A 27,293-nucleotide genomic window follows, 5' to 3' on the forward strand; every position below is an offset into this window, starting at 1 on the left:
GCGTATATTATTTCTTTATTAATGAGACAAGTTATTGGTTCTTTAACGTACGTCACTGTTTTATTTGTCGTCTCCTTTTTATCCAAAACTGATTTTAAGGTATTAGAAGACTTATAGAATTTTCCTTTGATATACACGCCGTGCTTGGCAGGGGCTAAGATAATGTTTTGATTGCCCATAGACGGATATCCTATAATTACAGCTGGATACATATCAATGTTTTGTACAACAACAAAGGTATCGGCAAACATGCGCTTACTGACCTTGTACTGAACATGAGTTACGCCTATTACATTTAATTCATTATTTACTATACCCGAGAGCCTTACTCCGGACTTCTCTATAGGGAAGTTTGAAAACAACAAATGATGTGTCCTCAAATCCATGATATTACGTGGACTACCAGAGTAAAAAAATAATGTAAAAGATCGGTGTTCTAAATTTACAGCATATAATGTTGGTCGTAACTCATTTTGGCTTATTATTGTGTGAATTTGTTGCAAATCTACGAGAGCATGCACTGATTTATTTGATTCGGTCGTGTGTTTCATAGGAAAATCTATTGCCTTACAATGATCTGATAAAACATTAAATGGATTATTTAATACTACTGATGTTGATATAAATGACCCAACATCACTCTCTTCCCCATTGGAGTTAATTATGTGGTATTTGCTTTCCTCTGCACATTCTGAAAATTAGTCTGACCTTGCGAGTTCTGGCTAGACGGCCCAGGATCAGAGTTATTTGAAGAACTGTTTGTTTGTTTTTGATTTTGAACTGCATTGACGTTTGGCTGTTTCTTCTTATTGAACTGAGGATTTTTCTTTTTATTTCCATAGGGAACTGACTGTGGAATTGACTGTGTATTTCTAGGTATCTGTTGTTGATTACACGAGTAGCATCGACTATATGAATGAGTTGAACTATTATGTAACGAACAATATCGCGTTCTGCAGTCTACGATCAAGTGACCCTGACGTTTGCAATTATAACACGTCATTCCTGCAACTTGACTATTATTAACTACATTTACTTGTTGTGGCTTAGTTTCATTTTTTGCAAAAACTTTTGTAAACAAGGGATCAAGATCAGTACACTTAGACATGTGTTTCTTTATCTGTTTATACACATCCAATTCTGTACTTTCGGGCGTTAACTTTTTATCAAAACACCGCACTAAAGCTTCTGGCAACATAAGTGTCATGCAGGTTAAATACATTAATCGTAAGAAATCTTTCACAGAGATGTTATCTCTAGTAACCCAAGTGGAATTACCTAAAATATCTTGATACTCGTTTAGCCTATCGGCAATGAGAGCTGCTTGATTAAGTGTATTTCTTAATGTTAAAACTACATCTAAGGCTTCTTCACCGCCATAGATCGCACGTAGCCTAACTTTGAAATCATCCCATGTAACTGCCTCTTGAAATGAAAGTCCTCTCAAGTACGCACTCGCATCTCCTATAGAAAAGTATATAAAACTTTTAGCTTCTTGTAATTGTACAAATGGGTCTATGATTTGTTTAGCATTTAAGTGAGCGTCGACGGAAGAAATCCATGACTCGACATTCTGAGGTAAGAACCCATTGACCCGACCTTGAAAAGGAAGGATAGCTGAACGGGCATTTACTAGTGTTACAATGGGAGCGGGGATGGGGTTACTAGGTCCGGGGGTGGGGTTACTCAGACTCACAGGAGACGTCATGTTTACTTTACTTCTTTTTCTATCTCCACGACTCCTTGCAATCCTATCAAAATATCTATATGAATACAGACGTCCACTGCGTAAACGCATAAGCACTATACAATAAAGATTATAACATAATCCCCCAAAACAATGATACTAATATACAGATATTTCCTGAGAACTTCTGAAAGAAAACAGAATTAGCACAGAGAAAAAAAATTCTAGACGAGAATTCGAAGTTGAATACAGTTTCCTTTAATGAAAGAAAAAATGAAGATTAGCAAACAACTCACCCCAGCAATAATGGACGATTGACTCGTGATAACTACACTTCACTGTCTAAAACTGAAATGAATAAAGAAATGTACTTAGCTTGAGTTTATATGGGCGAAGGGCGATATCGTCATTTCCTCTCTCTCTCACTGGTTTGCGAGAGTTTAGCTGTTTGGGTGAATGTTTTCGGTCCGATTTCCCGTTGTAATGTTGAACGTAGTGTTTCCTGGATATGATTCTTGAATGTTTAATAAACGTTGAATGTCAGTCCTTCGTTTTCTTAAGATGTTGATTGAAGATCCAGTTCCTCAGTTTGTATAACATTTATAGTTGATATTCAATGTGTTCATTTCTTCGGTGGACGTAGATACTTCGTCAAAATTGCAGATTCATTACTGTTGATTCTCTGGTTACAAAAGTTGATTAGCTGGTTCTTTTAGTTTGAACGCTGCCACCAATTGTTGGTGCGGTACTATTATAAACACATTATGGTTCCAATCAAATGTCTCTTCAATGTGCTATGTATTTTAGACTTGCAGGTTACTTCTTCTGAATAAGTCTAAGTAAGTTAACTTTAAAACAGTTTATTAGCAGCTCTATCACAGGAGTATAGATGGTTTGGTCGGATGACCATTCCGTATGACATGTTGACAAGAACTCACAAAAATATACTGTCTGATGATAACGTATTCTTAGTTATCTCAGCATTTATGTAAAATTGTAAACATAACATTAATACAGGAAGCTATCTAGATCCGGTGAGACACAACTCTTTCTCACAGTTTGTATTGTGTTTACTCTTCATGAAAAATGTTATATTACCAAGGTTTGGCTTTTGCATCCTGTTTATGACTGACTTGACGTTTCTCACACTCCTCCTGTCTTCTCCATTGACCTCTTGGGTCATAGATTTAATTATGTAATTTATAAACATTACATATATATATATATATATATATATATATATATATATATATATATATATATATATATATATATATATATATATAGGGCTCAAGCCATGTTGTCCTGATGGAAGTTCCTCATTGGAATCTTCTACTTGGGATATTTCTGCGAGTGATATACCAAAGAAATTTTACCTTAGAGGCATCAACAAAGTTCTGACCGCTGGAGCGAATATCCCGAGAGATATCGTGTATAAATCAGGGACGTTTTCATAACAAGGCATGGTTATCCTTTCCCGAAGAGAGTTAATCTTGTCTCAAAGGATAAGGGAAAGGGTAAGAAACGTGGGCGAGAGAGCCCTTACAACTCCTGATCTCAAATATGTGCTACTTCCAACACGCTTCCTGTTGAACCATTCCTTTTCGCAGTGCCATCTTTGTCGTTCCCTTGGAGAGTTTCTGCTAGTTTTCTTAGCTTTTTGAGTGTTATTTGATCATGGATGCTTCAACATTTCCTCATCGACTAAGTTGAATATCCATCCTTTCGTGTGTTAGAGAATTTTGCGTCTCCACCCACTTTCTTTTATTATGTTGCATGCTCTTTTGTTCCGAAGCCGGCAGGCTTTCGGTGCCATTTATCATGTCGTCAAACTCACAGAAATCATTATTAGTTATTTAGTCATTTACTCTAGGGATATGTTATTTTATCATTGAAAAGTGTGGTATGTATATGGTATTCCCCATCCTTCCTTGGTGTTTCTTTTGTTTTTTTTCATCAGCATTGGCTTAGGCTAGCCTACCCAAGCCAGTGGCCATGCCTGGTAAATGTTCACTAGTGCACCACTCCCTTCTTTCACCAAACCTTACAGGTTGTGTGAGACTGTCTATCCCCACACTGTCGATTCATCTCGGCGGGGAGCTGCGGTCTAGAGAGTCCTTTTGGGAGTTGAATAGTGTTCTCAGTTAAGCTAGGGTGACTGCTTTTCACTTTCAACTTAACCTATATGTTTGGTGAAGCGACACAGGTCTCGGGATCCTGTTCCCTGTGTCTACTTTTGTCTACCCATTAGAACACCTTACCCCAGTTCTGATGCTGACTAGTAGACCTCCTTGTGTCGCCTTAACCATCATTAGGCTTCTCTCTTAGTCTTTGGTAGGCTATGCCTGGTTGTGAGGACTTTTCCTCTGTGCTCTATTACGGCAACCCCTTTGGGACAGTATTGTTGTCCCATCAGGCTATTGGGCTTTCCTGCCATGCCACCTCACCATTTTCTGAGTACCCCCATGGCTTTTTTTTTTTTTTTTTTTTGCATATTTTTTATATTTTTTTGAGAAACTTCAGGCATTTTCCAAGAGAATGAGACCAACCTGACCTCTCTCTGACGAAAATTAAGGCTTTCAGAGCAATTTAAAAAAAAATACTGCAAAATGTGCTTGAAAAAAAATAACCCCTGGGGGTTAAGGGCTGGAAAATTCCAAATAGCCTGGGGATAAAAGGGTTAATTGAATGCCAAGTTACAAACCTACCAATTAGCTGCAATGGTGGAGATGGGTTGATTTCAATTCGAAGTACAAAAAAACTTGAACTCGAGAGGTATATATTCAGAAGAATTGTCATTGACTTTTATCTTTCTTCATGGCTAAATGGTACGGTCACTGTCATACAAGCATCCAGGACCAGGGTTCGACTACTGACCGCTCAGATGCTCTTGTCTTTGAGTGATTTCGCCTCGAGACTTTGAGCCCGAGGTTGGTAAGAGAATCCGGAGATTAATGTATTAAAATATATGGCTCATTTGAAATATGAAAAAGCACATTTAAATGTGCAAAATTTATCATTAATCGAATACCAAATTACAAACCTACCAATTACCTACGATGGTGAAGATGGGTTGATTTCAAATCTAAGTACAAAAAACCTGAATTCGGCTGGTATATACATAGGAGAATTATCATTGACTTTATCTTTTTTTTTTTTTTTTTTTCATGGCTAAATGGTACGGTCACTGTCATACAAGCATTCTGGACCAGTGTTCCCCTCCCAGCCGGTCAGATGCTCTTGTCTTTGAGTGATTTCGCCTTGAAACTATGATCCCGAGGGAGTATGAGAATCCGGACATTAATGTATTAAAATATATGGCTTATTTGAAATATATAAAATAATCCTTTTAAATGTGCAAAACTTATCATTAATCAAATGCCAAATTACAAACATACCAATTAGCTCTGATGGTGAAGATGGGTTGATTTCAATTCTAAGTACAAAAAACTGGAATTCGACAGGTATACTTACAAAGAAATTTTCATTGACTTTTATCTTTCTTCGAGGCTAAATGTTACGTTCACTGTCGTACAAGCATCGCGGACTAGGGTTCGACTCCAGGCCAGTCAGATGCTCTTGTCTTTGAGTGATTTCGCCTCAATGCTTTGATCTTGAGGTCAGTAAAAGAATCCAGACATTGATGTATTAAAATATATGGCTTCTTTGAAATTTTGAAAAAAAAACATGTTTAAATATGCAAAATTTATCATTAATCGAATGCAAGTTACAAACCTACCAATTAGCTATGATGGTGGTGATGGGTTGATTTCAATTCTAAGTAAAAAAAAAAAAAAACCTGATTTTGAGTTAATCTCGTCTCAAAGGATGTGATCATTGATGCTTCAACTTCTTCCTCATCGACTAAGTTGAGTATCCATCTTTTTACGTTTTGGATAATTTTGCGTCTCCACCCAGTTTCTTTTATTCTGTGGCATGTTTTATTGTTCCGAAGCCGGCAGGCTTTCGGCGCCATTTATCATGTTATCAAACTCACAGAAATCATTATTAGTTATTTAGTCATTTACTCTGGGAATATGTTATTTTATCATCGTAAAGTGTGGTATGTATATGGTATCCCCCATCCTTCCTTGGTGTTTCTTTTGTTTTTTTTCATCATCATTGGCTTAGGCAAGCCTACGCAAGCCAGCGGCCATGCCTGGTAAATGTTCACTAGTGCACCGCTCCCTTCTTTCACCAAACCTTACAGGTTGTGTGAGGCTGTCTATCCTCCCACACTGTCGATTCATCACGGCGGGGAGCTGCGGTCTTGAAGGTCCTTTTGGGAGTTAAAATAGAGTTCTCAGTTAAGCTAGGGTGACTGCTTTTCACTTTCAACTAAACCTATATGTGTGGCGAAGCGACACAGGTCTCGGGATCCTGTTCCCTGTGTCTACTTTTGTCTACCCATTAGAACACCTTACCCCAGTTCTGATGCTGACTAGTAGACCTCCTTGTGTCGCCTTAACCATCATTAGGCTTCTCTCTTAGTCTTTGGTAGGCTATGCCTGGTCGTGAGGATTTTTCTCTGTGCCCTATCACGGCAACACCTCTGTGACAGTATTGTTGTTCCGTGTGGCTATTGGGCTTTCCTGCCATGCTGTCTTAGCATTTTCTGAGTCTCCCATCACCGCCCCTCCATCCCCTTTCTTTGTGCCTGTCAGTGTGCCTACTTGTAGGCTAACTTTCATGGCCTAGGTAGATAAGATTTTCTCATCCCAAGTTAAAATCTCTCTGCCCTTTGAGCTTTCCCTCACCCGCTGGGAGCCTAGGCTTGCCTACACAGTTCTCTCATGGCTTAACCCTATATAGGCCAGAACTATGTTCCCCTTGTTTAGTCGTCCCACCCTAGCTTTTGAGATTTCCCTGACCCGCTAGGAGGCTAGGCTTGCCTACATAACGGATTTTGAGCAAAGCAAAAAATCTATTTTTGGGTGAGATAGCTATGTCGTTCTGATGGAAGTTCCTTTAAAGTAGCTTCCTAGGTTATGTTTAACTACAGTGATATATCCCAGAGAATTTTTCTTAAGGTATCCAGAATTCTAACTCCTGGCGCGAATATCCCTGGCTTTCGCCTTCAGGAATATCGCATAGAATCAGAGGACGTATTCTTGACACGCCACATAGCTATATACACCCCGAATAGCGTTTTCGCTTTGAGAGGGGAAAGTGGCAAGAATCCGAGGAGAGTCGTTATTAAGGCACGTCCTACTCCTACTGTTGAGTACCTGTATGATGTCAAGACTGGGTGCCATCTTGTTATTCCTTGTAGTGTCAGCGAGGTGCTACAGATACAGTTCTTTTGGGATGGATTCTTTCAGCTTTTTATAAAAGGAGGGTGGGTCCATCAGGACGACATGGCCACCTCACCCAAAAATAGATTTTTCACTTAGCTCAAAATCCGTTTTTTGGCCTCAGGCCATGTCGTCGTGATGGAGGTTTACCAGAGCATTAATGTATCTGTGGATTTCCCATTAGTGCCAAAAACCGTGAGATAAATTTTCCCAGGTCATTTAGACATAGAGACACATGGTGTTCCGTCATACACCATTTCAACTGATCATGGACTATGTCAGTGCTTCCTGCCCCCTACAGGGAAGAGTCATGGCAGACTCTAGGAAAAAAACTTGAGGATTGTAAATTCGTATGAACAATCTAGCCAACAAATAGGTATATTGGTCTCATCATATACTTTTGTAAAACAGAGTTTGTATTCTGAAAGGTACAAATGTATGTATTGACTACCGACACCTCCCCCGGTCTACTTGGTGAGTCGCATGCAAGATAGACAGGTTTTAATCCATGTAGGAAAATTGTATATGTCAGTAATACAATCAAGGTATATGAAATCAGTCTTGACCAGGGACTGATACACCTGATAAAGACACACAATTAGAAGGTTTGTTAGCTTCAGAACAGATATTGTATATGTTCAGAATATATTTTCAATATGAAAGGTTGTAATGAAATGCTTTGACACATTAATTTATTTGGAATTTTGGGGCGAAAAGAGACGCAAAATTCCAATATACATTTATTGATAAACAATAGATAACAAGGTCAAAGTGCATTTTATAATATAATATAAAACGAAAATTGGAAATATAATGGAAAGCATAATTAAAATGATAATATCAGAAATACTTGTTTCACCTGAAAAGAAACGTGAAGCCACTTGAAAGGAAATATTGTAATATTTCATGTATTCTTATTTCTGTCATTACAGTCTATAAACACTTGCATAGATATATACATGGCACATGTGGAAGTCTTTTATGCTTCTTTCACCTTTATACTTGGAACAGTCCATAGTGTCACTACAGTGATACTTCACTAAACATGTCACTCCGTAGGGAGGGATCATGTACACCCTTCACTAAAAGTCCCGATTAGTGCACTTTTCCTCGCAGTTTTCAGGTGGCAGGTTTTAGCACACTACCTGCTGCTACCATACGTACATACAGTAGGCCATCACTAATCTGGCAACTTTGTGACTTGGGATGCCGAATTGTTATTCTTCTGATTATCCATATATTATTCTAAAATACATACAGTAATACCAAGCAGTTAACAACCTCATTTTAAAGCTAAAATACTCCATAAATAAACAAATGTTGGTTAATAAAAAAAAGACATATAAAATAAATTCAAGTGAAACTTTATTCAAATAAAAGTACAAACAAGTTAAATATATGGTAACTTACATAGTAGATCATAAGAGTTAACGTAAGCTAACACATGGAAGATAATCACTGCCGCTTCCAAAGTAATGTTATTAACGTATGAAATAAATTCAAATTTAATGAAATGAGTAAAGGTAATTTTATTATATCCAGGAAATTATAAAATAAATTCAAGTTAGACGAAATATAAAACTAAAATGTCTGCTTGTGTTTTGCCATTAAGGTTATAATTGAAATCATAATATGTGTTGCATACTTCAAGTGTCTCGTAATGTATGCAACACATGTTAGATAATCACCACCACTTTCAAACCACATCATCATCACGTTTACCTGGCTTAATTGATTTCCTTTTAAACATCTGTTTCTTCGACTCACTGTTATCAAAAAGGCTCATCAGCTTATCTTTCTGTTTCTTTAAATCTTAAACTGTTGATGATCCAATGCCATGAAATTCACGTACATCAAGTTTTTTAAAAAGTTCAGCCTTTTCTGATATTGACAATGATTTATGTTTATGCTTATCACATCCTTTATTCACTGGAACCATGGCTGGGGTTAGAATGCTCTTTTTACAAAAATAAAGCTTAAAAATCACATTGAGAGAGATTGCCAATGTTTACATCAACACGCTAACACAAACGCTATGGTTTGTTTATGTTTGAAACAGCGTTGCCAAGCAGCCAGATATAGATATATATTTTTGGGCTCAAGCCATGTCATTCTGATGTAAGTATCCTAAAGTAGCTGCCTAAGGGATATATGTACTACAGTGATATTCCCAGAGAATTTTACCTTCAGGTCCCAGAATTCTAACTCCTGGTGCGAGTATCCTTAAATTTACTATCAAGGATATCGCATAATAACAGGGGACGTATTCTTGACACGCCACATGGCAATCTTCACTCCGAATAGCCTTTACGCTTCGAGGGGGAAACGTGGCAGAATTAGAAGGGGAGCCGCATCAAGGTTACCCTAGTTCCCCTACTACTATTGAGTATCACAACAGCGCCATATTCAATATGGCGGACATTCCTAATTTCGTAGCGATTTCGCACGGTGGTGTTCCTTGTGTATTTGACATTTTTGATCGATTTCCAAGGATTATTATGCAATCTACAGCTTCTTTCATCCTGTGGAAAGTTGAGTATTCATTCTTTACAATATGTATATTTTAGTTCCTACCTCACAGTGAAATTAGTGTAATTTATTGTGATTAGGAGCTACGCCGGTTACCGGTGATGCCATGGGCGCTGTCGTTCGTTGGGCATGTGTTGTTTAGTTAGTGGAACGACATTTACGGTTTAAATAGCATTAATAATTTTATTATGAAAGCTATTTAGGCAATTTATACTTGTAAAGGTATTTATATGCATAATTTTCCTTTTTCTGTGTCGATCGTTTATGTCAGAGTTTCGGCGATATAGGGCCGAGATCTCGCCTTGCCTAGGTAACCTAACCTAGACAACATATAATTTCGACATTTCCCCGGTTACCCTTGTGTATTGGTTATCATTCATCGGAGATTGATATCTTCTGGAATTGTTATATAACCGATACTCGTCTCGAATAGAGATTTAAGGGTAATCTCTCTTCCCTCTGAGAGTAGCCTTAGGCTACAACCCTATTGGGTCGGCCTTGAATTTTTAATTCAGGCATGACTAGCCTAGGGTTTTTCTGTCTCGTCCCTTAAATTAACAGCAGATGGCAAGTTTTGGGATTCGATCAGAACCTCAGAGTATTTAGTCTTGTGTCAGCAGTCGGCCGGTAGGGTGAATAGTCATTCCCCCTGCCGGCATAGGAGACTAGCCCTGACTAGGCTACACCTGAAGTGGTTGCATGATGCCACCACCTTCTCCCTGTGGCCTAGTAGACTAGTCCTATGCTCGCAGACACTAGGCTGAAGAGTAGTATACTTCTGAGGCCTAGGATGGCGCGGCACTGGAACTCTGTTTCTCCCTTGCTGAGAGGAGGCGGCATGGCTGCCGTCCCCTTAACTGTATTAGCAGCTCCTAAGCTGGAGAATAGAAGATTCTCCTGCCGCCTAGGATTGTGCCGATACTGAAACAGAGTTTCTCCAAGGTGTGTAGGTCCGGCAACATTGCCGGCTCCTTCCATACCTCAGATAGGACCCTGTCCCTCCCCCTCTGTTCTTTTACGATGGCCAAGCCATTGTTTGTCCTGAGCCGGCGTCCTGCAACCTTACCGTTGCCGGTGGGTTGCCAGGGCCGGCCAGACTCCCTCTCCTCAGCCGTTGTCCGGCGGCCTGCAGCTATGCCAGCTGCAGGCAGCCATGACAACTGCCAGCAGCCATGTTGGTTGCCGGCGACCATGCATCTTACAAGCTGTCGGTGGCTATGACGACTGCCAGCAGCGATGCATGCTGTTGTTAGCCTTGCCATCTGTCGGCAGCCATGACAGCTGCCGGCGACTGGCGGCCATGACGGCTGTAGGTGGGAAGTCCCTTCTGTCACCAAGGTTCTTCAGTTCTCCCTTGGACTGCTGGCCACAAGTTCTGTTGTCGGGGTATTGTCCTGGTAGCCAGACCGGCACACATAGGTGCTGACTGAGTCGGCAGCACGCCGACTGTACTAGCGCTACCGGAGGCTAGCCTGCCGGAGGGATACACCGCCGGCGGGACCTTGCCGGCGATAGTACTGCGGCTGGATGGAAGCCTGAATGTTACATTCTCCCCTTCCATTTGAACCTTCTTTCTGGAGAAAGGCAGCAAAATTAGACTTTTACATCCTTAATTACTGTATACATACACAGTAATAGTTAGCCTTCACTCCATGCTTTCTCTCTCTCTTTTAGCTAGCATGCTAGATGTACCGGCAAGAACTAGCTACGCCGGCAACATGCAGGCTGAACTACAGTATATGTCTATACAGGAAGTCAGTATATTTGCAGTATAGGATATACTGCAGATAGAAAACTAGTGTATATATTATACTAGTAGTTATTTTCAATATATCTTGGGTATCCCTGCCCAGATATTTGCTGAGCACAATCCTATATTGATAGAATAGAATTTCTTCAATATTCTGATTAGAAATCAGTTTTCATTTTGCCCTACAATACTAAATATCGTAAAGGGCTGGTGGTGTGACACCTCTAACCCTTAAAGGGTAGAGCCCTTATCCCTGAGTCTCCCTGATCAGGAAACTCTATGATTTAATATTTTAAGGGAGGCCGCAGCAAATAGATTGGGTGGGATACACAAATATATGTCTTTTATTTTCCTAGTCCAGTAGGCAGCCAGATGGACCGTGCCGTCAGATGCTTGACACATAGGCAGCACACTGGCTAAACTACATTATATATAATATACAGTAGCCAGTGATTTGCAATATAGTATATACTGCAAACAGAAAACTATAGTATGATTATACAGTAGTTATTTCTACATATCTTGGGTACCCTTGTGAGAGCTTCTGCTGGTACCGCTCCTATATTGAAAGAGTGGTATTCCTTCAATACTCTGATTAAGTAATCAGTCCTCCTTACCCCACAGTGTTAAGAATAGGAAGGGACAGTGCCTTGTACACTTCTCTACACCTAGGTGTTAGAACCCTTTTAGTTGGAGTTCCCCTGATGGAGGAGTCTCTTTATAATTAATACTGAGAGGTAACAGCATTGCTTGCAGGGGATACACAAGTATGTGTCTCCCACTATTCCTTTATAGCTTACTATCCTAAGCTATTTTGTCAAAAGATGACTTTTGCAAATTGCTTATCATTGTGATAATCAATTGTATACTCATTTCTGTTTTCCTTTCCTTACAGGAGGAACACCAGACGATGTATCGCAGTCCTTTGCAGGATTAAGAGTGAGTATTTTCACAGTCATAATACATGCACGTTTCATGCCCCCGCAATATTATTTCCGGATCCCTACAATATTGAGACCCTCAGGCCGGTAAGTAGGCCGGACCTTAATGTCCGAGGGTTTCGAGAATCGCAAGTCGATAAAGTCTAGGATGCAGCTCGTAACAATTTACGCAATTGGGTGAGAGGATTTTAAAATCTCTCCGGGACCATATCTACCTAATGTTATGGCTCCTCAAAGTGAGACATCTTGTCTTTTATCCCTCCTTTCTCCACTCTAGTTCGAAGGGAGATGTGGATAGGAGTAGAACCCCTGCTGCCATTGCAAACACACGATGGTAGTCTTCAGCTGTCGAACTACGATTGGTTTGGTTTCAAGTGTCAGTTCAGTCACGAACTCGCGAAAATGCTGAAACTCTACGGGAATTGGACCGAAGATTTCAGTTATTCGCTGTTGTAACTGGCAATTTGGTGATCCTTTCACTAGCTCGTTAGTGATAAGGATGACGGCAGTCATTGATTCACTGTCACATCTGACTCTGCCGACGAGAGCCGGCAGTGTATGTCCTTGGTCACCACTCAGTCACATCGCATGATGGCTGGGTTGGTGTGCCTTCAGTCGGTAGCCCGCCGACAGCCGGTGGATTGCAAGTATGCCGGTAATGCCTGTTGTATAGGAGTATACAATAGCCTGTAAATCTGTAGTACAGAATCATACCACAGACAGAAATCTATAGTATATAATTATACAATAGAAAAGTTTTCCAACATACTCTGTGCATCCAAGCACAGTCTCTTGTTGAAACCTACCTGAATTGATTCTCATTATTAATTCCCTGGATGTTGGCGCTGTTTACGCTACTCTATCCCTAGGGGCTAGAATCTTCCATTGGGCCCCCTTAAAGAGGATGCCCTAGAATCAATAGATAGGAAAGTCTCAGCAATTGGCTGAGCGGGATTCACATGTAGGTGTCTTTCCTATTCTTTTCTAGCTTATTTATCCTAAGCTTTATACAATAGAAAGGAATCTTCTATTGCAGTGAAACACGGCACTAGAAAGCTGATATCTTCCAACGTCCGGAGTAGAGACCTCTTTCCAAACGAGATAGTTAGGAAGATGATTAAGGAGGCCACCACGGAGAACATAGGGCCTCTTCAAAAGTGAGGCATCCTTTCAAAAAGAAAGTCTTCTGCAGTGGTGGGTCTCCAACCTAAAAGAAAGATGGAAAAGTTCATTAGTTCTCCTTGGGATGTTCAACAGCATCCCACAGTCGCAATGACCGTGGTGCCACAGGCAAACGGTCAGATATGTAAACCTTCTGATCATGGGAAGCAAACAAACGCTTCTGGTAGGAGGAAGGTTCCTTCAGGATCACTGGACCTTCGATCCTTGGGTCCAAGGCCTAATCAAGATAGGACTAAAATGGAAATAGACATACCTCCACCATCATTTCCTCAACTCTTCCTACATTCCAAAACCCTCCTGGAAGAGTATACCTTAGAGCTCTAGAGCATACAAGCAGTAAGGAAAGTAGAGTCCATCGAATTCCAGGGAAGTCTGTTTGGTGTTCACGAGAAGGACTCATTCTGGACTTGTCGCCACTCAACAAGTTCAAATAAAACAGCAAGTTCAGAATGTTAATCCTTCTGGAACATAAGGACCTTATTTCAATAAGGGGTGTTAGCAGTCTTGACAGACCTGAAAGATGTCTATTGGCAACTTCTATTCAGTCACCCCCTCCCCTCCTACCTAGGGTCCAAGTTACAGAAGATAACATTTATCCTAGGCAAGATTCTCATCGGACTAGATTCAGTCCTAGGTATCTTCACGGAATTGGCAGACACAGTCAAGCAAAAACCAAGCCTAGAAATAGTTCAAGCAACAACGGACCTGGACGAAAGGCTGGGGTGGGCAGCACCCGAAGTGGCTGGTCTATGAGCATCCATGGAAATGATCCGGCTCCCGGAACATCGGGGATGCAAGATAGCTTCAAGAAGTCTCGATTCTCTCCAGCTCAAAGGCTTCAATGTTTTTAAAAAAACCATTGAAACCTGTGGTCACCCCAACTCTCCTTTCCCCTGGGGATGTAAAAGGAGATCGCAAGGTCGGTCAAGAGACTATGGTAATCAGTCAGGATTCCAAGACGCTGAAAGGGAGGAGTTCTGAACTCTCTCCAGTTCACGATAGTGACAGACCTAGTGCTAGGAGCACAGCTGTAAGATGTGTTAAGAGTCTGGAGAAGGTACTCATCAAACGCTTGAAGAAATCGAAAAGGACCGATTATGATCGTTCCTTTTCCGCTTACCAAACAATTTCCAAAGGCCAAAAGCCCGTAGGCCATGTTAGCCCTATAATGGGTGGGGAATCTCTCTTCACACAGATCAGACCTCAGGCTGATCTGGGGCATCGAAGCGATAATGAGACGTCGAAACAGTCGAGGATAAAGAGCGTCTCATTTAATTAGGTGATGTTAGCCATTCCTTACCTAAAGGAATGGCACCTATCAGCAGTTCATGTATAACTGATCCGTAAGGTGACAGCAGATGCTCTACTCGGGCTCAAGCCGATAGAGTTGGAATGGTCCACGGACGCAGACCTATTCTCTCCCAGATGGGAACAAGTCCCCGAGCTGCAGATTGATCTCTTCGTCACGAGTGTCATCAAGATACTACCTTGATATATAGCCCCATACGAGGATCCTCTAGTGGAGATAACAGACATTATGTCTGTAGTGTAGAAGGGATGGACTTCGGAATTCCTGTTCAGCCCATCAAATCTCCTGCTGAAAGCCCTCAATGTGCTGAGATCCTTCCAGGGAGGAGGGGCTCTGTTGGCTCCCAAGTAGTCCAAGAGCAACCTGTTCCCTTTAATGAAGGAACTGAGGCTGAGGCTGGTCCTAGTTCTGCACCCAGGATTATCCAGGAGGTTCAGAAGTTTTCTGCCTTTGATTTATCACAGAGCACCCGATCCCTTCATCTTATGAATTTCTTGCCCTATCGGTTAAGAAAAGACTTGGGATCTCAAAAGGCAATATAGAATTCTTAGAAGAATACAAGTCTAAGTCAACTAGAAGACAATATGAGTCTTCTTGGATAAAGTAGGTTGCTTTGTAAAAGCAAAAGGACCAAAAGTAATCTCATGGTCTTCTGCCTGTCCTTCTCTGTCCACCTTCATAATCAAGGTCTGGTGGCCAACAGCACAAGGGCCTTTGAGAGAGAAGGCAGTGAATCCTTGGAAACTGTGAGAAGATTGGTTCCTCGGTCCTGTCCCCATGTGAACCCTTGAGCAAGCACCAAGAGTACGGCCGGCTTTGCGAGACAGGTCGCTTGGTTGGATCTTTAGATCCATGGATCGACTTCTACGTACAAGTCAGCCTCGACTAGACCTCTTCTATATGACTTTTAAGTGGATCTGGCGAATGAAATCTTTAATAAGATTCTGAAGGCATGTGCAGGCTTAGACCTGCAGCACCACCAAAGCCCATCTCATGGTCTTTGGACAAGGTCCTACATTATGCCTCACCCGTGAACAATGAAGATTGTTCCCTCAAGGATCTAACCCAAAAGGTTATTTTTCTGTTCGCTATAGCCTCAGGGGCTAGAGTTAGTGAAATAGTGACCCTGTCTGGAGATGAGGGCCACATTCAGTTCACAGAAGTGGGAGAACTGAATCTCTTTCCTAATGCACCTTTCTCGCTAAGGACGAGCAACCCACTAAGAGGTGGGGTTCCTGGAGAATCTTCCCACTGAAGGAAGATGTCTCTCTATGTCTGGTAGAGTGTCTAAAGGTCTATCTTCGTAGAACTTCAGACTTCAGGAGAGGACAGCTCTTTAAAGGAGAAATCTCTGGATCAAACTTATCCCTAAACAACTGAGGGCGAAGCTCACCTACCTTATTCGCGGAGTGGATCCTGACAGTGCTCCTGCAGGTCGTGATCCGAGAAAAATTGCTTCATCACTGAACTTTTTCAGTATGTCGACCTTGAGCGTCTTCGCTCATATAGTGGATGGAGGTCGTCCAGAGTGCCTTACAAACACTATGCTACGCAAGTCCACGAATTGAAGCATTATGTGGTGGCGGCAGGTGGTATATTGGACCCTGTCGTCTAGTTCTGCGATGAACAGTTAATTGATTGGGACTATCAATTAAAAGGAGAAGGGGTCAGCACTTTTCGTGTGACCCCCCTTTGAATAAGTGTTACCAAGGTAACACCAAATCTGTTCAGAATCTCTAGTGTGAAATTATACAGATAACCCTAGTGCCGTGTGTACATAGTACACAGTGTTGATAGACTATATCAGGTACAGAAATTATAAAGAGAAGTTTTATTAAAAAGCTTTCTTCAGTCTGAGAGTGGCACTCAACATTTCTTCTCTTTTCAAAAAATGAAAAATAATTCCTGTATATCTCTCATGTATAATTCCCTTATCATGCTACATTCTTTTAGTCATTTAGTCATTTATTAGAAATTAATGTCTATCAAAATGCAGTTGTGTCCTAATTTGCCCGACAATTGCATGTTTTAAGATGCCAGAGTTCCTTGACTTACTCATGTAAGTATTATTCATATCATTGTATGCTTACAAACAACGGATATATGGACACTAATATTGGTTCGGCAATATATACAGTACACACATTGAGACCGTTTGTATTCTCAGTGTATACATATGTTTGTTCATACAATATATGGTAACCTTGAGGCCCCTTTTCTACTGTCTAGAATGACTCTTCCCTGCAGGGGCCAGGAAGCACTAACATTGTTATGATTAGTGATAATGACGGATAACGGTACCGTCATTTGTCTCAATTGGTCCTATTGGCCGTAGAAATATTGTCCCAAGGTTAAGGCACTGATGAAAATCCACAGATACATTAATTCTCTGGTATGTTTCCATCAGGACAACATGGCTTGAGCCCAAAAAACGGATTTTGAGCGAAGCGAAAAATCTATTTTTGGGTGAGATGGCCATGTTGTCCTGATGGACCCATCCTTCTTTTCTAAAGAAAAGATCTTCACAGTTTCCCACCCGAACTACTGTATCTGTAGCACCATGCTCAATGCTACAAGGAATGTCCACCATATTGAATATGGCACTGTTGTGATACTCAATAGTAGTAGGGGAACTAGGGTAACCTTGATGGGGCTCCCCTTCTAATTCTGCCACGTTTCCCCCTTGAAGCGTAAAGGCTATTCGGGGTGCAGATTGCCATGTGGCGTGTCAAGAATACGTCCCCTGTTATTATGCGATATCCTTGAGAGTAAATTTAAGGATACTCGCGCCAGGAGTTAGAATTCCGAGACCTGAAGGTAAAATTCTCTGGGAATATCACTGTAGTACATACAGTATATCCCTTAGGAAGCTACTTTAGGATACTTCCATCAGGACGACATGGCCATCTCACCCAAAAATAGATTTTCCGTTATATATATATTTATATACTGTATATATATATATATATATATATATATATATATATATATATATATATATATATATGTATATGTATATGTGTGTGTGTATATATGTATGTATGTGTACATACATATATACACATATCATCATCATCATCATCCTCGGCTGTTACCAGTCCACTGCACAACAAAGACCTCGGACATGTTTTAAACTTGCATCCATTTATGGTCTTTCTATGTCATTCCACACCCACAATTTTTTATGTTTATCAATTCATCATCTTCTCTTCCTTTCCCTGCTTATTTTACAATCTCTTAGAAACCATTTTTTTTATTCTTCATGTCTATCTATTATCTGTCATTCTCATTATATGTCCTGCCAGTGTCCATATTTTTCTTACATGTTGTTAGAACATCCTCTACTTCAGTTTGCTCTCATATCCATATTCTTTTTTATGTCTCTTACTGTTATATATATATATATATATATATATATATATATATATATATATATATATATATATATATATATATATATATATATATATATATTTATATATATATATATATATATATATATATACAGTGGAACCTCTACATACGAATTTAATCCGTTCCAGAACCAACTTCGGATGTAGAAATTGTTCGGATGTCGAAACGAATTTTCCCATAAGAATACATTGAAATAGGATTAATCCGTGGTTGAGCCCAAAAACCTATGATAACTTCTTAATAAACCACTACACATAATTTTCCCATGAGAATAATGAACACTAAATTAGATAATAGACATGTAAATAAGAAGAATAGACATGTAAATAAGAAGAATTAGCAAAAAATGATAAATAAGAAACGGGTTTTTAGCGTCACTTTACCTTAGAAACTCCAGGTGTTGTTCGTCTTCGCTACGCAGAGAGGAGAGAGGAGACGGACGGACGGCGAGGAGGTAGAGAGGTTAACTACGATAAACGTAACACTACCGTAACTTATTCTAACTTACACTAAGTGAACTTTAACATAACTTAGCTTATTTTTCTTTTTTTTTTATTTTATATTTTTTTTTTACATTTTCTTTTTTTCTTTTTGATGATTACGTAATTTTAATCACTATCACTTACATTTAAAATTGACTGAATTTCTTTTGCTTCACTCTTTTCCGTTTTCTGTGTTTCACTTTCTTCCTCTTCACTCTTTGCCGTTTTCTTCGGTTCACTTACATCCTCTTCATCGCGAGTTCGCTTCGCAGTTTTTTTAAAGAAAGCATCGATAGATAATTGCTTCGTACGGCTTTTCAGAATGTTTCGAAAGTGCGTTAGGCAAACATCATCGAATTGAGAAACTACACGACAAACCTGCAATTTCTTTGGATGGTATTTGTCGATGAAGTCGACCACGTCTTGATATTTTCCTAACACCTCTTTTATTTGCGCTGAACCTAACACATGTTCTACCTCCTCGCTCTCTTCCTCGTCATCACTCATGTGCTCCGACATAGCATGGAGTTCCTTGAGCTCATCCGTCGTCAGTTCGTCGTGATGTTCGGCGACGAGTTCCGTAACGTCATCTGCGTTGACCTCCAGACCCATGGACTTGCCAAGGGAGACGATTTCCTCTACGGCTTCCGCTGCACCGACCACGGGATCAGGTTCGGGGTCAAAACCCTCGAAATCTCGGAGGGAAACTGCATCAGGCCACAGCTTCTTCCATGCAGAATTGAGGGTCCGTCGAGTTAATCCCACCCAAGCCTGATCAATGATCTTTAAGCAGTGCACAATATTGAAGTGGCCCCTCCAAAATTCACGCAAAGTTAAGTTGGTGCTTTGCGTGACATTAAAGCACTGCTTGAATAAGTGCTTGGTGTACAGCTTCTTAAAATTAGAGATGACTTGCTGGTCCATGGGCTGGAGGATAGAGGTGGTATTTGGCGGAAGATACAGCACCTTTATGAACTTGAATTCATCGAAGATATCATCTTCAAGTCCGGGGGAGGGTGAGCGGGTGCATTGTCAAGGCATAGCAGGCACTTTAAAGGCAATTTCTGCTCATGAAGATACTTCTTCACAGAAGGACCGAAAACTTGGTTTACCCATTGCACAAAGAATTGCCTAGTGACCCAGGCCTTCGAGTTGGATCGCCAGAAAACATGAAGCTGATCCTTATCGACGTTGTGTGCTTTAAAGGCCCTAGGGTTCTCCGAATGGTAAACAAGCAAGGGCTTGACTTCAAAGTCCCCGCTAGCGTTGGCACATAGAGCAAGAGTCAACCGATCCTTCATTGGCTTATGCCCAGGCAATTTCTTCTCTTCAGCAGTGATGTAGGTTCGACTCGGCATCTTCTTCCAAAACAGCCCGGTTTCATCACAATTGAACACCTGCTGCTCTACGTAGCCTTCTTCCTTTACGATATTTTCGAATTTCTTAACAAAGTCAGCTCCAGCCTTTGTGTCCGCACTAGCAGCCTCTCCGTGGCGAACAACTGAATGAATCCCGGACCGTTTCTTAAATTTCTCGAACCAGCCACGAGATGCCTTGAAATCATCTGAGGAAGGCTCGGTTGAACTCTCCCCAGCATCACCCCCAGAGCTCTCCTCCTTCAAGTCCGTAAAGATGGCGTGCGCCTTCTCGCAGATAACGGTTTCGGTGATGGTGTCGCCAACGATCTCTCTATCCTTAATCCACACTAGTAGAAGTCGTTCCATCTCTTCTATGATAGGGGTACGGCGTTTGGAAATTATAGTGATCCCCTTAGAAGGTTTCACTGCTTTAATAGCTTCCTTCTGTTTAAGGATTGTCGAGATCGTCGACATATTACGGCCATACTGTTTAGCAAGTTCACTCGCGGATGCCACGCTCATGTTTTTCAATAATTTCCTGCTTAATTTCTATAGAAAGCATTTCCTTCTTCCTTTTCTCACCACTACCACTGCCAAAACTAAGCCTTTTTGGACCCATGATTTACGTAAATTATCGTTAATGGATGCACGTAAAAAATCACGATTAAATCACAGTTAATATTAGAATGCACAGAGCACAATCACAAGAAGCCGACGAGAACAGAGGACTGACCCAAGCCGTGCTAATTGAGCGTCCCTCCGAGGTCGATGTGCTGCCTTCTATCGGCGGAAATAAAAAACACTTCAGGCGCTATGAGCACCGACTACGCGTATGAGTATTGTTTACTTCGGGTGTCGAAAAAAACATTCGTGTGTAGAGTCGGAACGTGTTCGAATTGTACTTCGCGTGTCGAAAAATTCGGATACAACCGGTACGACGAAAATTGCTACTTCGTGTGTCGAAATAAAATTCGGGTGTAGAGTCAAAAATTTGCTAGAATTTTACTTCAGATGTTGGAAAATTCGGATGTAGATACGTTCGGATGAAGAGGTTCCACTGTATATATATATATATATATATATATATATATATATATATATATATATATATATATATATATATATATATATATATATATATATATATATATATATATATATATATATATATATATATATATATATATATATATGGATAAATATCAACACAACATCGTGTTCAAATAGAAATAAATTTCTGCCTCATACTTGGAATTGAACGCTAGCCCCTTCTAATGAAAGGCCAGGTCGAAACCAACCATGCCACGAGAGGCCATAAAAGGAAATCGGAACCTGACGCTAACTAGCTGTCCGAGGATTTACCTGGCAAGACATCAGTCTCTTACCAGCGAGTTTTACCCGATTTCCCCGGCCCACCACGTGACACAATTGGTAGTCATTCATTCAAATTATCCCTAATGATGTCTTGCCAGGTAAATCCTCGGACAGCTAGTTAGCGTCAGGTTCCGATTTCCTTTTATGGCCTCTCGTGGCATGGTTGGTTTCGACCTGGCCTTTCATTAGAAGGGGCTAGCGTTCGATCCCAAGTATGAGGTAGAAATTTATTTCTATTTGAACACGATGTTGTGTTGATATTTATCCATATTGACTCATTAGGGGTAATTTGAATGAATTACTACCAATTGTGTCACGTGGTGGGCCGGGGAAATCGGGTAAAACTCGCTGGTAAGAGACTGATGTCTCGCCAGGTAAATCCTCGGACAGCTAGTTAGCGTCAGGTTCCGATTTCCTTTTATGGCCTCTCGTGGCATGGTTGTTTTCGACCTGGCCTTTCATTAGAAGGGGCTAGCGTTCGATCCCAAGTATGAGGTAGAAATATATATATATATATATATATATATATATATATATATATATATATATATATATATATATATATATATATATATATATATATATATATATATATATATATATATATATACACTCACGTATATTTACGTAAATTACGTCTAGCTTCAAAACTCACCTGCTTTATATTACATAATTTGAAACACAATAGAAAACCTCTGAGCTCCGAGAATAATTTGCAACTCTCAGACAATAATATATATGAACACTGAATATCTAAACAGACTCTTTACTGTACACTCATAACAAAACTGGGTGATTACTTTACTCTACTAGAATCTTCATGCAACTTCCAACCACGTGGAAATATAATGTAATCCCTAGCGTGTGCATCATGCAGCATACCTTTTAATAAGATTACATAAGACTTCTTAACCAAACTACATAAAATGAAAATTTATTCTTTAAGATAACGTAAATCTACATACACAGAACAGAATGACAATACAAATAAAAGGACAACAGTCTTATGTAATTTACATAATTTACTTAATCCTAGATGAGTGGAACTCACTTAACGAGCTGGCTATACATCTAAATGCACAAGTAAAATATGTGAATAAAATATTCTATTCTCATGAAGACCAGCTTCGTATGATAGCTCTCCCAAAAGAGATTATTTATTCCAGGTTTAAATCAATGTTTGAGCCCGAGATAAATAAGCTATGACGATGTTCTCATTACCTTATATATGCTTTACATTAATACAATATGGTTGCAAATATGATGACCATCTAATCATCCTTTGATGATTATTCTTCATTTTATTAACAAAAGTTAAAGGGTTGTGATCTGGGTACACAGTAAATTCTTCATTCTGTAGTTTATTTACATAAACTTCAAACTTCCTCATTGCTGTGATTAGCGCTACCAGTTCCTTCTCAACTGTCGAGTAGGCTCATTAATGCTTCTTCAGCTTCGACGACATAAAAGACAGCATGAAGAATTACTTCCTTGCCTTCTTGCAATAGGACAGCTCAAACTCCATTGTCCGACACATCCCCTTGGATAAGGAATTTCTTGTTGCAATTCGATGCTTGCAGTAACGAGTTCAAAGTTAATATGGTCTTTTTTTTTTTTTTGCTTGTCCCTCTTCCTGGTATTTCAGTAGAGATAACCTTCCTTGCCCTCCAACAGTTCCACTAGTTCCTGGCGGGGCACTCCATGATGTTGTGTTGATGAGCAACAACACCATGGTAGTAGCCTACTTAAGCAATCAAGGTGGTACCTTCTCGCAGCCTCTGTGCCATCTAGCAGTAGAGATACTTAGATTGACAAAAGACAACTCGCTGTCCCTATCTGCTTGCTTTAGACATTCTGAGCAGAGCGACTCAGTTAGTATGCTCTGAGTGGTCTTTGGCTCATCTAGTAGCCAACAAAGTCCTGACTTTTTGGGGTTCCCCAACTGTGGACCTGTTTACGACGGCCCTGAATTTCTTGCTCCCACTCTTAAGGTTCCTCAGTCCCCGACCCCCAGGCTCTCTGGCAAGATATATTCCAACAACAGTGGGACAACATAGATGTGTTCACATTTCCCCCATTCTGTCAGATGAGAAATGTCCTCAGCCAAGTCTGGATAAGCAAGAACTTATCAATGAGTTGATTAGGCTGGGTAATGTCTATTGGGGGTGCAGATATCTATGGTTATCTTTGGATACGTTCCTGGTTATACACGATATCTTTGGATAGTCGTTCCTTGGGTTAGAACCCCGTGAAAACTGACGGTAATTCTCTTGTAACATCACTCGCAGAAATATTATACAGTAGGAAGCTGCCCGAACTGAACTTCCATCAGGACGACATGGCTCGAGCCCAAAAATAGATTTTTGCTACGTCAAAATCCGTTTATTAGCTCCGCTATGGAATCATGCAGTGATTCCCGGACCTTCTGTAGCCAGCTCCTAATGGAGCTTCAGAGGGGACTTCCTCCATGACACGATCTACTCAAACAGCTACATACCAACATCTTCCACAAAGCCGTAGCATCAGTCTACCAGGCTAAATGGACTGTTTTCTGTGACTGGTGTTGTGGAAGGGGTATCACTCCCCTCAATGCCTCTATTTCAACAATAGCGGAGTTCTTTGTACACCTTCGTGATGAAATGCTTCTCTCGGTTTCATCAGTCAAAGGCTACCACTCAGCCCTAGGTCTCGGCTTTAAAATGAAAGGAGTAGCTATTTTCTCTTTGGAACTTTCTTTACTCATACAGAGTTGAGATTACTTGCCCCCAGTCGGAAGTTGGACCTCCTTGGAACATGGTTCGGGTCCTTCAGTCCCTGAAGGGTCCACCTTACGAACCATTACGCCAGGCAACAGATTGCCACCTTACCTTGAAGACAGTGTTCCTACTCTTTTTTGCCTTGGCAAAGAGAGTCGGTAAACTGCATGATCTATCATATGACATCTCCCATTCAAGGGGATGGGGAGAAGTAATACTCACCTTCATCCCTAAGTATATCGCCGAGACTCAAAACCCAGGGGTATTGGATCCTAGATTCGGTCCCTTTAGGATTAAGAGTCTCTGTTCTGTAACCGAAGATCCGACCAACTGGTACTTTGCCCAGTGAGGTGCCCGAGGTGTTACCTTAAAAGAACAGCAGCAGCTTGACCTTGTGTGTCACCAATGTTTGTCAGCATGGAGAAGGTTAAGAGGAGGGTCACAAAGAGTACAATTTCTTCTTGGACTCGCTAGGTCATTGACCTTGCTCTTAATCCTGACCCTCCTCTTCAATGCCAACCCAGAGCTCATGACGTCAGGGGCATTGCAACGTCCCTGGCATTAAAAAAGAACTACTGTGTGGTGCAAGTACTCTAATTTCGTGTGTGGAAGCATCAGACAACCTTCACCGCCCATTACTTGCAAGAAGTAACCCTTAGAAACATGGATACATTTTCCATTGTTCCTGTGGTGGCTGCACAACAAGTGGTCTAGAACACCTCAAGCTCCTTGTTGGACAAGTAGCAGAAGGTTAAGGGCTGAGGTTACCCAGGTTAGCTTGGGGTGAATGAGTAGAATGACTATCTTCTTTCTTTCCTTCATCTTCAACCCCCCTCTGGGAAATCAGCACCATGGTACTCAGCACAGCTGACCTCACCTCTCTGCAGATAAGATCCATTTCTCTTGTGGAACCCGAGTATAGAAAAAATAATACTTGTTGCATCCCCAATATTTCTTGTGATGGGGGTATTGGGTAAAGTCTCAGTACTCTCAGATTCCTATGACTCGAGATCCTATTACTAGACCAGCCGCATTAAGAGTATCATAAACACACAGATTGCGCATGCCACTAATCATGAAGAGCATGATTATTTTAGATAGCGCAGGGTTTCTACCACCTAAAATCTATATCATAAGGGAGCGGACCGTGGGTCAAATGCCAAAAGCCAGTTGATACAGACTTCCTCCCTCCTAAAAAGTAAGTCATCCACTATAAATAGCGGAGGGTTTATCTTTAGTGGTGGAAAAAATGACAAATTTGAAAGTAATTTGTATTTTTCCCAATGACACAAACCTGGAGCTATTTGTACAAATTGGCCTGCCAGCCCGGCCTCCCTCGTTAATTCTGCCCTAAAGCAAACTGGGTGCTCAGCCCAGGTGTGTAAGTGAACAGGGTAGCCTGCTACCCCCTATCCCTCCTGCTAACTAGCAGTTGGGGTCATTATCCCTTGCTAAAATTCTCTTTGCTCGTCTTTCAGCTTCGCCAAAAGTAATAACCCCTATAAATAGCTCCAGGTTTGTATCATTAGGAAACATAGAAATTACTTTCAAATTTGTCATCTTAGTAGAAAATCATGATTTTAACAGTAGATGTTATCATCTTTCATTGTATCTCCTGGTTCACAGTGAAATGTCTTCCCAAAGTAACTGAAATTTTATAAATCTTCTGTCATATGGCCGTCTATCACAACATAGTTCTCCATTTCTCTCATCCTCGTTAGCAGTCATAGTATACTTTAGATATTATAAATCTCTTACACTCTGTACTTTATAATCATGTGCATCTCTTGTGAGTTTCAACAAAGACTCGGACAACTGCACACACCCAAATCCTAAAAATGAAGGTGACAGAATAGCTCAAAACTATACTAACCAAACAGTATCAACCAACCTCAGCAGAGAACCCAAAGTAAGATAGGAAACCCTGAGAATATACTTTCTCCATACAGTACAATGCAGAGTTCACCCCCCAACACTTTTCCTTGAACATCACATGGCCAATTTCCTGATTGTGTTTTGCCCTTTCTAATCACCTTAATCATTGTTTTGCTTGCATCAGTTTTTAGCCCTTTCATCTTCATCCTAGTTTCCACCTCTGAATATTTTTGTGACATCTTGACCAGATTGTGCTATATCACATTATAGCAGCTAATAGAAGCTTAATTTTCTGTACTTAATTGTAGTTTGTATTTTTTCCAGATTCCTGACAGTATATTAAAGAATATATCTGGCCAGATTCGTCAACTTCGTCAAGTGCCAACACGTTTAGATCATATCCCGGAAGAAAAAGTGAAGAGTTTTCCAAGGATTTTTGAATGGCCTAAAGATTATGTTATTCAGTAATTTTTACTACATAACATTGTCACATATAGAAGCAGTGTAAATATTGTGTCAGGATTTAATGAAATTAATTTTGATTATTTCATACTTTATGTGCCTTTATGGGTTCAATAAATTATGGAAAAAAATTTCTTTGAAGTACTGTTTTTGTAATATTGTACAGTATTCTGTATTTCTATGCAATACATAAAGCATCTTAAATCATTACTGCATATTTTCTTCAATTTGTTCATGTTTTATAGGAAATGTGTTTTTATTTTGCAAATATCATATATTGCTTAACAATGAATCTTAGGTGTTTTCACTTCATTGGACATTAATTTCATGGTAGTAAAGATTTTTTACTTTGATCTTCCAATCTCATACATGCAACTGCTCCTTGAAAATAATAAAAACTTTCATATGGTGTTACTCATCCAGTCCACCAAATAACAATCAGACTACAGCCATTTACGAGAATTTCATGGTAATTTAAATGCTCCTTAATAAGGGGATTTTTATGTTCACAATTCTGAGATAATGAAAAATCCCAACAATGATATTTTGAATCCTCTTGTTATGTAACTTAATTTCTTGTGGGGTATCAGCTCTTTCTCTGTTGAAAAGTAGTAAAAGAGCTCTATGACTTGAGAACGAACAATGTAGGCGGAGGTATCTTCTCAAGCATAAATAAGAAAATCATAACCATCTAGCAGATCTTGTGGCAGAGTCTTATGGAAATTAAACAGTAAATAATGGAAATTATCAGATAAGCCCTCCCATGAAGTTGCAATATTTCAAGGTAATAGAAAACATAACCTTTGAGAATTAAAATTGGTGACACCTGAGGCATAATTTTTTAGTTGCCTGGTAATTCTTTTAATTCTTTCATTCTACC

General features: G+C 40.2%; 1 protein-coding gene across 3 annotated transcripts in view; it reads left to right on the forward strand.

Annotated features, from left to right (window-relative positions):
* Positions 1 to 26,623, forward strand: part of mRpL13 (mitochondrial ribosomal protein L13) — a 386,598-nt gene extending 359,975 nt beyond the window's left edge. For all 3 annotated transcript variants that reach the window (XM_068373870.1, XM_068373869.1, XM_068373868.1), the window contains one exon: positions 26,276 to 26,623. In XM_068373870.1, the coding sequence (XP_068229971.1) occupies positions 26,276 to 26,419 (144 nt within the window). In that variant the 3' untranslated portion in view covers positions 26,420 to 26,623. The remainder of the gene's footprint in view (positions 1 to 26,275) is intronic.
* The last annotated feature ends 670 nt before the right edge of the window (positions 26,624 to 27,293 follow it).

The sequence above is a fragment of the Palaemon carinicauda genome, chromosome 5, assembly GCF_036898095.1.
Source record: "Palaemon carinicauda isolate YSFRI2023 chromosome 5, ASM3689809v2, whole genome shotgun sequence".
Lineage (NCBI taxonomy): Eukaryota > Metazoa > Arthropoda > Malacostraca > Decapoda > Palaemonidae > Palaemon > Palaemon carinicauda.